We start from the raw sequence: 16,553 nt of genomic DNA, 5'->3' as shown, positions 1-16,553 counted from the left end.
ACCCAGATGCCTTCTAAGCCATGCCTTGGATGATTGTGAATGAGTCACAGCGAGGCTCAAGGTCTAGCACTGCTCCCCTCATCTCCGTATTCCCTCATGAGAGAGGAGGGTGAAAACTCCCACTTCCTAACTCCCACTTTCCATGTATGATTTACACTGGAATGCATATGTCTTCTAAATACAACGGTGAACATTACAACTTTGTGATGTTTGCACTGATATGTTCAAAATGATGGTTCTCTTAAATAATTTACATGTACTTATCGATCTCTATATATTTTCCAGTTATGCCATGCACTGATTACATCTCAAGGTCATCAAATGAATATACCTCACAGATGTATTCTGCAAAGTAAGTTGAATAGTTTGGCTCAACTGATGGTTTGTTTCTCCATAGTGTTCAATAGGGTTCCACTTTCACAACATATACTACTACCTCAGTCGGTGAAGGGATGTGGACCCAGTTGTCGTCTTAAGACACTTTACGTTGACAACACAGCGTTCACTCTCAGATCGGTAGCAACTTTGCCCATAGCTAAAGAATATTTTAAATGGCAAGAGAGACCACCTCCTTGCAATGAAAAGGATTGTGTGCTCACATGGGGAATGGGGAGCAATCAGCCATTGGCATGACTTCTTGAAGGCCTGCCCTGCCCTTTTCCCCCTCCTTGTAAGAGTTGACCTTAAAAAATGCACACCATACAGTCCTTCTTCCCATGTCAGAAATACCTGTTAAACTGTGAGGGCGAATGCATTGCACCTAGAAATATATTTTCCTCCGTTGCCTGATGTGTACACCTTCTGTGCGACAGAAGTTTATGTAGCAATCTGGAGACCACATGCTCCTGTCTTTTAGAGGGTGTATACACCCCAGAAGTCTGAATGTGAGCAATAGGAGACCATGAATCTCATAAGACCCCCATGTCCAAGACGTCGATCGCGATTGACTCAGGGACTGCAGACTGATTTTCGTTGATTGCAGGCTGAGAAACGAAAGCCTTTCTCTGCAGCTGGACGCAGCAGCAGCAGCCACTGCTGCTGCCAGTCTCATGTAATCCTGAGCTCCTCCTCCTCCATCTGAGCCTCCTTCCAAAGCTGGCTTGCCTTCCTTCCTTGCTGCCCCCTCTGCATTGCCTGCGTGTTTGACAAACTGGAGGTGGGAAGCAGGGAACAAAAAGCTCCTTGCCTGCTTGCCCGCTAGTTCAGAAGCAAAGAAATAAATAAGAAAGGAGCCCCCCCCCTCCACAAACAGCGAGGGAGGCAAAGAACAAAACACACGCTAGCCCCCGTAGCGCTCCATGAGTTTGAGTGAGGGAAAGGCTTTAACGTGCAACATTAGGGGAAAGAGAGGTGGAGTAAGGGCTTGGGGATGCTGACACGGAGTCAGCTGCATTTAAAAGCAACAGTAGGAGAAAGCTGGAGGTGGAGTGAGTATGCTGTGTGTGTGTGTGTGTGTGTGTGTGAGAGAGAGAGAGAGAGAGAGAGAGAGAGAGGAGCCCTGCACGCTCTGACTGTGAAATAAGATCCGTTTGTTTGTTTGTTTGTTTGTTTGTTTGTTTAATGACTTCGGAGGGTAGCAGATCACTGCCAGTTTTTGATATTGAATTACAGACCACAACCTCCTCAATGTTGGACGTGCCTGTCATAAGAGATGAGCGTTGTCTCCTGAGTTCCCTGGCTGTGACGAGGTTGCTTTGAAGCGAGGAGCGGTTTCCTCTCTCTCCGCAAAGGAGCAAGTGTGCAGCCTGTGGCAGCCTTGTGCTATTGGGAGGAAGCCAGGAAGGGGAGGCAGTTCCATGTACCCCAGGCAAACTCTCTCTTTCTGCTGTAATACTACTTATAGGGAATATATGTTGAGGGACAGGTTGAGCTTGGGAGTGGGAAACTCTTCACTCCCTTACCCAACCCCTTTACCTAGTTACTTATTAACATTCCTTAATGGCAATATTTTTCTTTTCTTTAACCAGGCCATATGCACATATTCTTTCTGTACCTGTATCGGAAACGATGGCCTCTTATTCTGGTCAGACTCAGTACCAAGCACTGCAGCAGTCGCAGACATACGCTGTTTATCCTCAGACAACCCAAGCCTACGGACTACCTCCTTTTGGTAAGCCAGAGTTCTTACAGTAAAAGGTATTTTGTGAAACTGTGTATGTAAATTACTATTTTCCTTCATAAGAACCTAAGAAGAGCCCTGCTGTGGATCAGGCCAAAGGCTCATCTAGTCCAGCCTTCTCCTTCTCACAATGTCCAGCGAGATACCAGGGGAAACCGACAAGCAGCTCTTCTTACATATGCAAGAAGCCACACACGTTTCTGGAATGAGACACATGAGTCTTACATAAGAAACTGTACTTGCTTCATTGCCTGAATTATTGAATGTGAAAGCATCATGCATTTTCTAAAGCTATTTGGCATTCTTAATTTTGGGTGTGGGTGTGTTAACCCTAGCGTACTAACTTTATCATAATGGTTTACCAAGCTGCTCACAGAGAGTTTTCTAGTAATTTGATGGCAATTTTTAAAATTTCTTTGGTGAAATTCACCTAGGCACTAAAAAAAGAAAAAAAAAAAAAGAAATTCACCTAGGCACTATCTATCCTGTTACTGTTGTGATAGTACCACACTACTATCCAGCAGCCTTCTTTACCAAACTGATGTGGGAGGTCTCTGGCATGGTTTTGGAGAACCCTGGGAATATTGTCCTGGGTGACTTCAACATCCATGCTGAAACTGCTCTCAGTGGTCTGACTCAAGACTTCATGACCTCAATGTCAACCACGGAGCTGTCTCAAGATGTCTTTGACCTGGTACATAGTGAAGGGTACATGCTCAGTTTGGGGTTTGCCTTTGGTGGCCTGGAAATAAGGTGGGTGGGCGGTTCTGTGACACTTTTTGATGAAGTTTGGGCTAATGGTACCAGTTTCCCCCCGCAGGAGTGAAGAAGCAATTAAGATGGTCCAACCCCAGATACTTAATGGATTCTGATGGAGTTCTTGATACTCCTTTCTCGATGCTCTCACTTTGCAGTGGAATGGCAAGATGTGGAATGGCATTGATACAATTGCTCCTGAGTGCAGTCTCTGGTGCTGCAGAATGTGTTTGGCCTCCTGGTATACTGGAGAGCTGCTTGTTAAGAAACAAGCCAGATGACATCTGGAGTGTGGGTTGTGGTGAAAGTAGCAAAGATGAAACAGCGTACTTTGCTGCCTTCATCTTATCCTCAAGTAAGCATTCAGTGGAGCTCTTCAAGGTGGTCCATTGGCTGTTGATATTTCTAACTTTAGGCAGAGCCCAGAACCCTTGGGAGACACACTGTGATGAGCACTTTGAGGTCAAAGTCACCCACCTCCATAGTTAGTTTGATGCCATGGTTATCACAGCTCCGTCAGGTTTCTAATGTTCCATCAAGCCTTGTTTTGCGGGATCATTTTCAGTTTTTGCAGCCCAGTGACATGTAAGTTTATGCCCAGCCACATTCTCCCTCAAACCTTCATGGCTGATTAAAGCTAGCCAATGTGAAAGGGCATAACTGGATGGGTCCAGGGTGTGGTTAATTGATCTTTGCATAAAGAGGTGGTGACTGCCGCCTTGAAGGAGGAAATGGTACAGCCACTCTTGAAAAAAACAACCGATTATTTAACAACTCCTACTGCTTAGTCTTAAATACCCTGTTTTGGGGCACAGTACTCAAGAAAGTAAGGCAGATAGGGCTTAACAACGTAGGAAGGTAGCCCATCTAGAAGAAGGAAAACTGATCCTAGACCTCTGCTGCCGTGCAGGATATATTCAAGAGAAGAAAATGCCAAGGAATAAACCCTGTGCAAATCCAGAGTAGAGTCCCTAAGGCAGTTGGATGTCTCCTTGTATGCCTTCTTTCGACAACTCCTGCAGCCAAGCTGCTTTCCTTGGGACCACCTCAGTGAAGCCAAGAGGGCGTCTTGTCGTCTGGACAGCCCAGGACCACCATACACACTGCTCAGGCTTGCAACCCGGGGAGGTCACTTTGGTGCTAACACAGCAGTTTGACCTCACCCTCAGAGGCACACTCTGAGACGGAAAGACATGGCAATAGAATTCAGGCATTCTTGGAGATTATGAATTATCTAAACCCCTTCCAGTCTGGGTTCAGATCTGGCTTTAGGAGTGAATCAGGATGGATGACCTTTATCAGAAAAAGGATGAGGAGTGTCCCTGCTCTTTCTGCCCAATCTCTCATCAGGTTTTGATACCATCAGCATTGGGTATTGGGGCACTACTCTTCAGTTCTATCCTTATTTCCAGAAGTCAGTATTGGATGAGTGTTTCTTGGGCCCCTGGCCCTTGAGCTGTGGGATGCTGCGGGGCATTATGGCATCTCCGGTGCTATTTTAAATATCTATTAAGATGTTGGGAGCGGTCATTAGGAGTGAGGTGTCATCAGTATGCTGATGGTAGCCAACTCTATTCCTCTGTAACATCAGAAGTGGTTATGAAAGCCATGGACCAATGTCTGGATGCAGTGCTGGGCTTGATCAGGACTAATAAGCTCAGCTTGAATCCTGGCAAGGTGGAAGCTCTGTGAGGGAGCAGTTCCTGGGTCCAGGAAGTTAGTCAGTTGTTTGCCCTAGATGAGGTTGCCCTCTCCCTCAAGGGCAGGTACATAGTCTGGGGGTACTTTTAGATCAAGCTCTGTCACTGGAGGTGCAGGTGTCCCTGGTAGGTAGGAGTGCCTCAGAAATTCTTGCAGATTCCCTGGGATGTTGGTCATTGTTATCTGGCTTATTGTCACATGTGATCATGGCCAGTGGCTGTCCAGGATCTCTCCAGAGAAAGATCTTTCCCATTAACTGCTACTTGATCTGTTTAATGCCAGGGATTATACCTGGGATCTTCTCTGTGCAAAGCACATACTGACCTGTGGTCTCCCTCTCTACCCAACACATCTGATAAGTTCTGACAAATGAAGAGTTACCTCGAATCTGGGTCATTTTAAACATAGTTGACAATAGATAAAAGATTACAGCGGAGCACAGTAGCAGAAAGTCGGGTCTAGCTGCTCTTGTACGTGATAGTTTGAGCAAAATAAATACCTTTTTTTCAAATTGATTCCATCAAGTGTGTGTGCTGTTCTCTTGTGCTTATCTCTCATGTATATTCTTGGTAATTGATCTTAAATGCATCATGCAGTAATTATCATTGAATGTGTCAGTGAAATATTCCTGTGGATAGTGTGCCACAGAAACAGTTCAGAACGGAAACAAATGCTGGTAACATTATCCTCCACACAACCAGCTCCCTGTAGTGCTGTGCAGGAATCGAAAGGGTGACAATCAGCTCCTTGGCATCAGTCTAATAAGAGTTTCATTAGAAACGCCAGCACATTTTCCCCCCTGCAAAGGCTTGGAAATTAACCTTACCATACCTCTTCTCCCTCTTTTAATTTTGGCTAGCTTTTCTCCCCATCTTCTTCCTCTTTGCTGTTTTCTCTAGGCTCGTGCCTCAAAATTTGCACATTAACCACCTTCCATATTTAGGTGATGGGTTTTGTCACTTGTACTCGGAGGCAAAAAGAATCTCGGTGGGAAGCCTGGCTTGACCACCACCAATTTTGTTTGTAACTGGTGCAATTTATCTGATTCAGGTGCACTGTGGCCAGGTATGAAACCTGAGAGTGGTTTAATTCAGACTCCATCTCCAAGTCAGCACAGTGTTCTTACCTGCACTACAGGGCTAACCACAAGCCAATCCAGCCCAGCACATTATTCTTATCCTATTCAAGGTAAAGGTCAGCATGGTTTTTTATCTACGTACCTCTTCCCTGTAACCCGGTCTAGAAACCGCGAAGAGGCCAGCACGTTTTTGTCTTTGTTTTGTGCATGCTTCTCTGTGCTTTGTGAGTCATGGTTCCCTCCCTCCCACCCACCTTGCCATTAGCCTTCCTTTTTCACTGATTTGCCGAGATCCGCTGTCTGTAACAGGAGAATTTTACTTTGCCGTGCTTCTGAAACTCTCACAGAGGCAGGAGGGTGACTGTTCGGGAAAGGGAGGAATGGGTTACAGAAATCAAATGCATGCCACTGTTCAGCATGTCTGTGTTCGTTTCCCAATATCACTGGGCTTAAGCTATCAGAATGCATAGGGGCCTAGCTGTTAAGAACTAGCAACTATTATTTTCTTTATTTTAAAGGTTTGTACCCCGCCTGTTGATCAAATGGTCTCTGTGGCAGATTGCAACAATTAAGAAAGGAAATAGCTATTCAATAGCTCTTGTTTTCCTAGCTAGTGACAGAGATCAATGTGTCCTTTTTCCCCACACTGCTGCAGTCCTGGTAACCTGGCAGTTAGAGTACTTTCTGACAGGGAAGAATCTCCTGCAAGCTGCTTATTTTGGGCCAACGGCTGCTTATACACTCCAGTTCCCTCCTTCATGGCCTGCTTTGCAGTTACCACAGTATCTTGTTGCCTCTGAATTAAACACACTGTAGCTACTGCTGCAAACCACGGTTTACCTCTCAACTAGAATTGGAAGCTCTGTTCCAACCGTGGTTTGCAGGCCATCTGTTTTATGTTGGCATTTAGCCAACATAAAGTTTGGATGTAACAACAAATTCTGGAGGGAGGAGGAAGAAGAGAGAGTATCTGGGCCCAAAGCCCATTCATGCTGTATCTGGCTGACTCACGTTAAGCCACTTGCTGCTTCCTCAGATTGTGGTGGGAATATGGTTAACGCTCATTTCACTTACAGATGATTAGCTCCCCATGTTGTTAGAGCTGCTAGACGCAACTGTTTTAACTGTGACACATGCAGCAAGTGACCTGTTTCCATCCACATTTGCATGTGATGGTTTATGCTCCACCCCAATACTGACCTTGTTCACACGTCACAGTATTCCGTATTACCATGAACTCATCAATTTGGGTTTGCTTTGCTCCTCCCTGAAAATGTTTGGGGGAAACAAACAATGATCCCTGGCTTAGTATTATGTTCAGACTGGGAATCATGGTTTGTTGCATGCCAAACAGTTCAATTAGAATATAAATTGGCCACCTCCTTCCTCTTCGGCTGGAAGAGGGCTGCTGGTCTCAAGCTACTAAAGCTAAGAGCCAATGAACATGTTAACGTTAGTTACATCTCTGTTCTTTTAAGTATAGGGTATTTCCCCCACCCACCCACCCACCCACCCACACAGTGTGGGGGCCCTGATCCGGATCAGCACCCTAGCATGGAGTGGGAGAGGAATTTATTTTTTTAACTCTTTGCCTTTATATAGTCCTGATCTGGATTTGGATTGGTGGGGGTGGGAGGAGCAGGTCCCACACCTGCAGTTTGTATAAGAAAAAGTGCTTCCATTCTAGTAAATGGGAGTAGTTTTTTCCACTGCAAATTGCAGGCACAGGGCTCCCCCACACCTGTTTGGACTGGGCCCCTCACACTGGCCATTTGTGTGCAAAAAGCCTGCATTTAAACTAATGTAAAATGTAGTTTGACCCTAACCAGATTTTATATAAATGAACAGAATCATACTGCCTGTCTACATTTGATTTTGAAGTAATGCTTAGTTTTGCAGCACATTCAAGTAGGTATAATAACCTCTGTTTTGTACTCGAAAACATCTAGTATTCACCCAGCTGGCCTTGTGTGAATCCTCATATTTCACAGGGTTTTTGTTGGGTTCATTAAAAAAAACCCAGCAGTGAAGAGTGTGATCTTAATGTTCTGGTTACCAGTATGCAGCTGTCTCCAAAACAAGAAACCAGACCTCGACTCTGGCACATTGTGTGTACTACGGGTACATGAATTTCAAAAACTCACTTTTGGTATCACTGAGCAGACCTGGGAAGAAATGCAGACCCAACCGCTTGCCCATAAGATGGAAATGCAGACTGCTGGGATAGATTTGGTGTTTTCATCCAGATCTTATGTCCTTGTGACGCACAGCGGGCTTATTGATCAAAAACAAGCTGTGAACAATGTCACATAAGCAAGATGAGGAGAGCCACAGCCAAGCAGCTGGTAGATCTGGACTGAAAACAACAGCATGCTATCACCCCTAAGTGCACCTTTCTTTTTCTTTTCTTTTTGTCAGTTGCATTAAGAATTGTAAGCTGCAATACAGCACCACTGGAAAAAAACTAGCTTTGAGAGCTTTCTGCTTATCACACAAACAGTCTACAATAAAACAAGAGGCACACAAGCTGGAAGGAGAAGGATTTCAGATGCTAATGTAGCTGATTTCCTAGAATTAAGTAACTTTCTATTGCCTTTGATGAAGTAGGTCATTCACTCTGGGGGATTAAATTGTTTGCTTCAACTCCATTAAGAGCATCTCTATATGGCTGCTGCTCAGCTGTGGCATGTGACAGAGCCCCCTCTCACATTCAGCTCATGGCCAGTTTGTTTAATATGGAAATTCTCGTGCAAAGGGACAATTATTCAGCCCAGCACCCAGGCTTGAATACAGCATAGAGTGAGGCATGCGTAAACCCCTTGATTTCAGTTGGCTTCACCATGCCTAATGATGTGTTGTCCTTAGTTTTTAAGAAGATCAACAAATTATTCTTTCTTTCTTTCTTTCTTTCTTTCTTGCCAGGAAGCTGCTCTATGGTACTTCTTTCCACTCCCCGCCCCTTTCCTTTTTTCTTTTCCAGCTGACACAACATTCTGTGACTATTGAGTATTCTCAGTCCTCCTTGGGCTGTTTCTGGTTTTGCTTCTTTTTTATAAAGACTTGTGTTTCTGTAAACCTCTGAGTTCCCTGGAGCACACTGATATCACTTGCATGTTCTTCAGTAGCCTTATTTTGGCTCCAATCCTATTGGCAATCACCATAGCACTTTATAGTGATGAAGATGATGATTGATTAGGTTGGATCCAGACGGTGTTATTCACACTTGGGACCACTTGAAACCAATATGTTGGTTAATTTTTCACACTGGTTTTCCTGAAAGGTAAATGCAGATAACTTAGTCTGTTGTTAGTAATATTGTGCAGTTGAAGTTATAGTTTCCCGACTTTTGTGTATGGAAGGAACAATCTTTTTCATGTAGGTTTTCTAAAAAAATGTAAAAACAACTACTACTATCTTGCAGAATCTAAAAGCATTGCTTCCAGAACTGAGGACACTTGCATCCTGTTTAGCAAAAGGATGTCTGTGGGGCAGCATTGTTGGTCAGTCTTTGCAAACTCCACCTTTGATTAAGGAAAGCCCAGTTGATGCTAAGAATGCCAGCACTGCAGTTTCCCTGCTCCAATGCCATTTGGCTTCACTGCTTGCACTTCTAGCAGATTGACACATAGCCATCTGTTTGATTTTTACAGCTTCAAGTACCAACGCCAACTCAGTTTCCACCACCTCACCTGCTGTCAATATTTCAGCATCAGCAGTAGCCAGCATCTCTCAACAGGTATGGTTTCCTCCCATAGAAATAAGCCTGCATCAAACTTATTTTACTCCATGCTTTTCGTTTTTGAATGGTAGAAAGCTTTTTATTATTTTTCAGACTGTATGCTTGAATGCTAACAGTGCAATAGTAAGCCATGTTTACTTGGAATAAGACTTACTTTGTTTTGTTGTCCCTTTCCCTCTTATTTTTGAATAGGAGTATCCTACATATACAATTCTTGGCCAAAGTCAATACCAGCCATATTACTCAAGTTCAAGCTTTGGAGTTGTAGCACCAGCAGACAGCAGCACAGAGAGCCCCACCTTAGCAACAACCACGTATCCTTCTGAAAAACCAAATGCCATGGTGCCTACTCAGACGGCGCAGAGACATTCCTCTGGTAATATGATGGGAAAAGGATACCGATTTCAGAATGCCCCTATATGCTCATGCTGCTTGTATGGAAATGCTTATGTGTGTACATATTGGGGTAAAGGTGTGGGGGACTCACCTATACAATAAGCTGTGTCTTAGTGCACCTTGGTCTGATTAATGCACTTTGCTTTTATCCCTGGGAAATTATTTTTTGCTATTCTAACCGATTGCCTTCTGCCCCAACCCTCAGTCCCAGAAGGTCTCAACTTCCACTTTATTTTTTAATTATTTGCAGATCACACCTTTCCCCCAAGGTATACAAGGTGGCATACATATTCTTCATACAATTATAGAATTGTAGAGATGGAAAGGGCCCCAAGGGTCATCTAGTCCAACCCCCTGCAGTGCATCTAGTCCAGATTCCTGCTTCACACAGTGGTCAGCCAGGCATCCATGGAAAGCCCATAAGCAGAGCATAAGGGCAAATCACTATTCTGCTTGCGGAACCCAGGAACCGGTAATTCAGAAGCATGCAGCCTCTGATTCTGGGGGTAGCATATAGACACCATGACTTGTAGGCATTGGTCACCTTCTCCACAAATTCATCTAATCCCCCTTTAAAGCCGTCCAAGTGAGTGGCTGTCCGCACATCTTACGCCAGTGAATTCCATCAAGTAGCCAATGAATTGCCATCCAGATGCACCAGAGACACACAGAATTGCTCCCTAATAAAGGGGGACCCAGAGTATGAATTAAATCTTATGCTAAAGGCCTACACAGATTGAAACCCAGATACTTGAAGGAATACCTATCTCACCTCAACCTGCCTGAACACTTAGGCCACCTTCAAAGTTTTGGAAAATGCCCTGGGGTGCCCCTGCAGCCCCTCCGGTATGTGCAGCTCTGGAAAATGCATTTCCCTTCTTACTCCAGTGCACTTCAGCAACATATATTAAATGATATATGCACACACTAATCTTCTAGCATAACACAGCAAGAAGCGTGAGACATCGTAGAGCTAATCTACATACTTATTTACACACTATGTACAGTGGTGCTTCGGGTTAAGTACTTAATTCGTTCCAGAGGTCCGTTCTTAACCTGAAACTGTTCTTAACCTGAGGTACCACTTTCACTAATGGGGCCTCCCGCTGCCGCCGGAGCACGATTTCTGTTCTCATCCTGTAGCAAAGTTCTTAACCCGAGGTACTATTTCTGGGTTAGCGGAGTCTGTAACCTGAAGCATATGTAACCTGAAGCATCTGTAACCCGAGGTACCACTGTACAGACAAAGGATTCATGGTGTCTTCTCTCTCCAGCTCCGAGAGAAGAACAGACAGAAGTAAAAGCAAAAGTACAGTACATAGTACATACAGTGGAAGAGATAAGACTGTCTTCCATTCCCACACTCTTCCCAGACAGGCATGTGATTTACACCAATCTCTTCTGCAGCATCGGACCCTCTTCTAGCTGGTTTCTCCACCATTTGAAACGTGGCGGGTGGGGAGAGATTCACATTTGGGATACTGGTCTGGTGCCTACTGTGATTTTTTAAAACTCATTTATGTTTTGTACCACCTGCAAATGTTTCTCACTCCCAGGTGTGTTATACTGCTGCCTCCTTTGTTGTTTGGGGTGCCATGTTTTTGTTTGGGGTGTCTGCATTTTGTTATATTCTTTGTGTTACACCAGCTGCTGTAGAAATGCATTGTATTGAGGGTTGGTATATTGAGGCATAAAATAACGAGTCTGTGCTGTCCCTTTTTTCCAGGAGACCCATCTACAAGTCCATCGTTGCTGAGAGCGACAGCTAGTAAAGATGTAGAGGACCAGTCCAGGAAAAGCGTGACTGGGAAAAACAGGGGGAAGAGGAAAGCAGATGCTTCTTCACCACAGGACAACGAGCTTGAAGTTAGTCTCCAGCTATTATCACACATCTCTCTCTCGCTCGCTCGCTCGCTCTCCCCTCTCTCTCTCCAAAGCTTTAACAGTGTGTTTGGTATTGTAGATCAGATCAAACTTCTGTGTTTCTAGTCCATAGAGCATTGCAAAGCAAAGTTTAACAATATAAAAGTAAAACAGGATAGGTTAGTTGGACAAAACTAAACTACAACATAAACAAACTTAGAATGCTGAAATTCCTTGGCAAATCACACCTTGCCCCTTTAAAAAGAAGTGATTCTTACTCTAACAAATACTGAAATGGCTAAAATGAAATAAAATAGAAGTTGTACAAATGTAAATGGAAGTATGTAAAACTAAATTACTGCCAATACAAAATGTGTGGTTTTACCTTGTCTGCTTAGTAAGTAACTTATAGACTCATCCCACTTCAAAATGGTAGCACTAGAAGGACTTGGAAGTCATCTGTGGTGATGAAAGAAACCTCTCAGTAAAGGTACCCTGCTGACCAGGCAAAGGCATAGGGCAGGCGTCTACTTTTTAGCCACTTGAAAGGCGGCATTCTGCCTGCCAATCAGAGGAGCTGCTGTTGCCCACACGTTACCTTCTGCAACTGAAAAGAGCTTTGTAACTTGGTCACACCCCAGCTCACAGTGGTTTACTATGGTAGGCCTCAGCCTCTGACTTCAAGCCCCAGAGTCTTTGACAGTGTCTCTTAATAAACATATTTATACATTCATGATGCAGTGTCATCGATCATCATTCCTGCACAGAAGATGCAAAACCCTCCTAGGGACATAAGAAAAGCCCTGTTGATTCGGATCAAAGGCCTGTCTAGTTCCGAATCCTGTTCTCTCAAAGGCCAACCATTTGCCCTCAAGTAGGACATGAGCACAATAGCCCTCTCCAACAAGTCTTCCCCAGCTACTAGTATTCAGAGCCATGCTATCTCCGAAACTGGATGTAATACATAGTAATGACTAGTAGCCTTATTCTTCCTGTCTTTGTCCAATCCCATTTTAAAGGTGTCCAAGGTGGTAGCAAATATTTTACCTTGTGGCAAGTAAGTCCATAGTGTATGTGTTGTGTGAAGGACTTCCTTTTGACTCTGCTGAACCTCCTGTTGTAGAGCTTCATTGGGTGATCTTCCCTCGGCTGCATTTAAGATTTTTTCAAAAGCAGACTTAATCTATTGTGTCCTCTGCAGTGTAGTGGTTAAGAGTGGTAGTCTCGTAATCTGGGAAACCGGGTTCGCGTCTACGCTCCTCCACATGCAGCTGCTGGGTGACCTTGGGCCAGTCACACTTCTTTGAAGTCTCTCAGCCCCACTCACCTCACAGAATGTTTGTTGTGGGGAGGAAGGGAAAGGAGAATGTTAGCCACTTTGAGACTCCTTAAAGGGAGTGAAAGGCGGGATATCAAATCCAAACTCCTCCTCCTCCTCCTCTTCTTCTTCTTCTTCTTCTTCTTCTTCTTCTTCTTCTTCTCTTTAAGCTTCTAAAATTGGGGGGGGGGGGGTCACTTTCTAGGCAGTTGAACAAAAGCAAGCTAACCTCTGCTGTTTGTCCTTTCTTCTTCAGCGAGTGTTCCTATGGGACTTGGATGAGACCATCATAATATTTCATTCTCTTCTAACAGGATCATATGCCCAGAAATACGGGAAGGTAATTAGTGTTTTTGCTTTTACTGCAAAACTTCTGAATTGTTTGATCTTTGCTCTAAGCTAATAAATACTAATTGAAAATCTAGTAAGTGTACACTCTAGTAGCAGTGAATCAGGGAGAGTGCTCAGAAGGAAATATGAGAAACTTTTTATCTGGCCCTGTTACAGAGATGGAATGTCCTTAGATCCGCACTCTCATTCTCTCTCCTTTCTGGTGGTTTCGTTGCTTCAGACCTGGTCTTACTCCTAGGTAAGCCTATGGCTGTAGTCCCATAGACCTGGGAGTAAGTCCCATTGAACTTGCTGGGATTTACTTCTGACATGCATAGGAGTTCACTGTAGGGTATCTTTCATTGAGTGACAGCTCTACATAAAAGTGACTGGAAAGTTCGTGAATGGTCACAGAAATCAGACAGCGAAAAATATTTGAACATGCATACCTTACAGGCCTTCAGAGTAGGCCCCCTCTGATACAATGCACCGTTGACAACGTTCGTAGAACTGTTGGAAACTCCTGGAGAAGTCTTCTTTTTGTACTGCTTTCAGTTCCCTCGTCACAGCAACTTGGACGTGTGAAATGTTGGAAAATCTGCACCATTGCAGTGCAGATTTCAGTTTTGGGAAAAGAAAGAAATCCGGTGGGGCCAGATCGGGAGAATATGGAGGGTGGGACACCTCAGTAATGATTTCATGCTGAATATGCAATTCTTCCACCATCATTCAGGTGGATAAACGCTGATCCTGCATCAAGAACTCTGTTGACATTGCTGCTGTTCTGCTCGTCGATGGTCTGCCAGACTGAGAGTCATCTTTGATGGCTTGCCACCTTTCATGAAAACACTTAAACCACTTATACACTGTCTTTTGAGTTACAGCTTCGTCTCCGTACACAATTGTGAGCATTTTGTGGGTTTCCAATGCCGATTGTATGTTCAAATATTTCTCGCTTTCCGATTTCTGTGACCATTCACCGAACTTTCCGGTCACACCTTGTAGAATGAGCTTCATGTTCTAAAATATCCCATTTTACTTCAATGCAGTTTAATACTGGCCTCTTCCTCTTTTCCATTCTATTTTCCATTCTAACTTCTAGGATCCAACTCTAGTGATTAGCTCTGGTTTGACCATGGAAGAAATGATTTTTGAAGTTGCCGACACACACTTATTTTTCAATGACTTAGAGGTATGTGTTCTCTTCCAAATTCCAGTTTTAATGCATGAACTTTCCAAAGGTTACTGGACTACACTTCCTATCATGCCCTGCTGCTAACTATTCTGGCTAGGGCTGCTTGGAGTTGGAAGTCTAGCAGCCTTAGGAGAGTGGCAAGTTCCCTACTCACGGGGCAGACCATAACTGGGCTGGATGGACACATAGTCTGACTTAGAATCACAGAATTGTAGAGTTGGAAGGGACCCCAAGGGCCATCTAGTCCAACCCCCTGCAACTTGGTATAAGGGAGCTTCCTAAAGTTAATTTTCTCTCATTGCAGGAGTGTGACCAAGTTCACGTGGAAGACGTTGCATCAGATGACAATGGGCAAGATTTAAGGTGAGACATTTGTATTGGTAGCTTCTAAGGTCTAAAATGTGGCAACATTACAGGGTTTTTATGGAACTTTCAACATTTTGTCCAAAGCAGTCACAATGACTGCCTGGCCCTCCCCCCGCCTCCTTCTCCACCTGCAACCTGAGATTTTTTTTAACTGGAGGCACCAAGTATTAGAACTGGAACTACATGCATAACATCTGCTCCACCACTGAGCTGCTGTCTCTCCTTTATAGGGGCATTTCTGAAAGCAGCTCAAGAAACAATACTTGCTAACAGATATTCCAGGGTAACTTGTCCATGAAGAACCCCACATTTCCCCCTAGCTGTCGGGACTTAAGATTCAAGAGGAAACTGAGCCCATAATGTTTGTTTATTTATTTTATTTATTAAATTTGTATACCAGCCTATGCCTGTAGATCTCAGGGCGGACCTGCCCTGATCTGGTGATAATGATAAGGTGATCAGACCCTCAGTACACGAAAGTCTAATTGGAACTGGTATTCAGGTTTCTGAGCAGCAGATCAGCAGGGAATGGAGCTGAGTATTTTCATGTCCAGGGAGATCTGCTGTGGGTTATGCAAGAGGACTTGAGTCATCCATCTAACAATGAACCAGGTAGAAGTTGCCAATAGGTGTAATACAAATACAACATTTTCTGCCTCAGCAACTACAATTTTTCCACGGATGGCTTCAGTGGCTCAGGAAACAATGCCAATCATGGTTCAGCGGGAGTCCAGGGTGGAGTGGATTGGATGAGGAAGCTGGCTTTCCGCTATCGGAAGGTGCGCGAGGTCTATGACAAATACAAAAGCAACGTAGTAGGTGAGTGTGAGCAGCTTCCATGTTCCTGCTGCAACCTGAAGGTATAGGCACCAGGCTGCAGGGGTAGAGTTCTTCTGACGTTATTAAGCTCTTTCGTGTTGGAGATGTGGGGCCACAATCAGCCAACCAACCTTGAAAATTGGAGTGGGGCAGTTTCATTCTTTTTGACTTTTAAGACCATGCCAGCATTGTAGTAACTGGGTTGCTTCACATGTAATGCCAAGAGGGGTTTACTGTTATGAGGAAAAGTTGCACTGAGTCTGGGACTTGCATTCCACTACTCCAGGGCTTCTGTTTTTATGTTTTTTAATGCAATTTATTAATTTTATAATAACAAAAAACAAACAAACAAAAAAATCAAACTAAATTTCAAACCATAATTTTTAGCTCATCTGTATATACAAACCATAACATCCCTCCACTTCCCCTCTTGGTTCCATTGTTCTGTGCTTATTCATGCATGCCCATAAAGCCGTATATTCTTAACAGTCCAATTTTAAAACCTTATTCATCTTATTGCAAGTGACTTTTAAAAGTTCAACTAATGTAGAAATCTATACACAAAGCTTTTAAAAAAATGCATTAAGCATTTCCCTTTTTTAAAAAAAAAAAATCAAAGTTCTCTTTCTTTCTTGGGTTTCAAATTATCCAATTTGTCCTGCATAGTTCACTAAGTTATTTTACCAGTCTTCTTTATCTTCTTTGGCGGTGGCTTCTTCCTTCTTTGGGGGTGGACCGATACTGGCCTAGCATCCACTCTCAAATACAGGGGCAAAGTCTTTCGCACTATAAGTCCATCAAGTCCTGTGCATCTCAACATTATAGCTTCAGGGTTTTTTAAACAAAAATCATTTTCAAAATTCTCTTCAAGTC

At 43.8% G+C, this 16,553-nt stretch overlaps 2 protein-coding genes across 8 annotated transcripts in view; both read left to right on the top strand.

The window, feature by feature from the left end:
• Positions 1 to 16,553, top strand: part of RPA2 (replication protein A2) — a 160,705-nt gene that overhangs the window by 91,584 nt on the left and 52,568 nt on the right. The gene's annotated exons all lie outside the window — the stretch shown is intronic.
• The window catches only part of EYA3 (EYA transcriptional coactivator and phosphatase 3), a 61,411-nt gene that overhangs the window by 30,605 nt on the left and 14,253 nt on the right, over positions 1 to 16,553 (top strand). For 4 of the 7 annotated variants that reach the window (XM_083455385.1, XM_083455386.1, XM_083455387.1 and 1 more), the window contains 9 exons: positions 286 to 352; positions 1,968 to 2,110; positions 9,305 to 9,390; positions 9,586 to 9,769; positions 11,516 to 11,655; positions 13,227 to 13,310; positions 14,403 to 14,492; positions 14,800 to 14,858; positions 15,523 to 15,680. In XM_083455385.1, coding sequence (XP_083311511.1) covers positions 286 to 352; positions 1,968 to 2,110; positions 9,305 to 9,390; positions 9,586 to 9,769; positions 11,516 to 11,655; positions 13,227 to 13,310; positions 14,403 to 14,492; positions 14,800 to 14,858; positions 15,523 to 15,680 — 1,011 coding nt within the window. Of the gene's footprint in view, positions 1 to 285; positions 353 to 1,967; positions 2,111 to 5,626; positions 5,765 to 9,304; positions 9,391 to 9,585; positions 9,770 to 11,515; positions 11,656 to 13,226; positions 13,311 to 14,402; positions 14,493 to 14,799; positions 14,859 to 15,522; positions 15,681 to 16,553 lie in introns of all 7 variants that reach the window. The other 3 variants (XM_083455382.1, XM_083455383.1, XM_083455384.1) reach the window with 1 other exon arrangement.

This window comes from Podarcis tiliguerta, assembly GCF_965153285.1.
Source record: "Podarcis tiliguerta genome assembly, chromosome: 8".
NCBI lineage: Eukaryota > Metazoa > Chordata > Lepidosauria > Squamata > Lacertidae > Podarcis > Podarcis tiliguerta.
The sequence above is the reverse complement of the archived record's forward strand: the minus strand, read 5'-3'. Positions and strand labels throughout refer to the sequence as shown.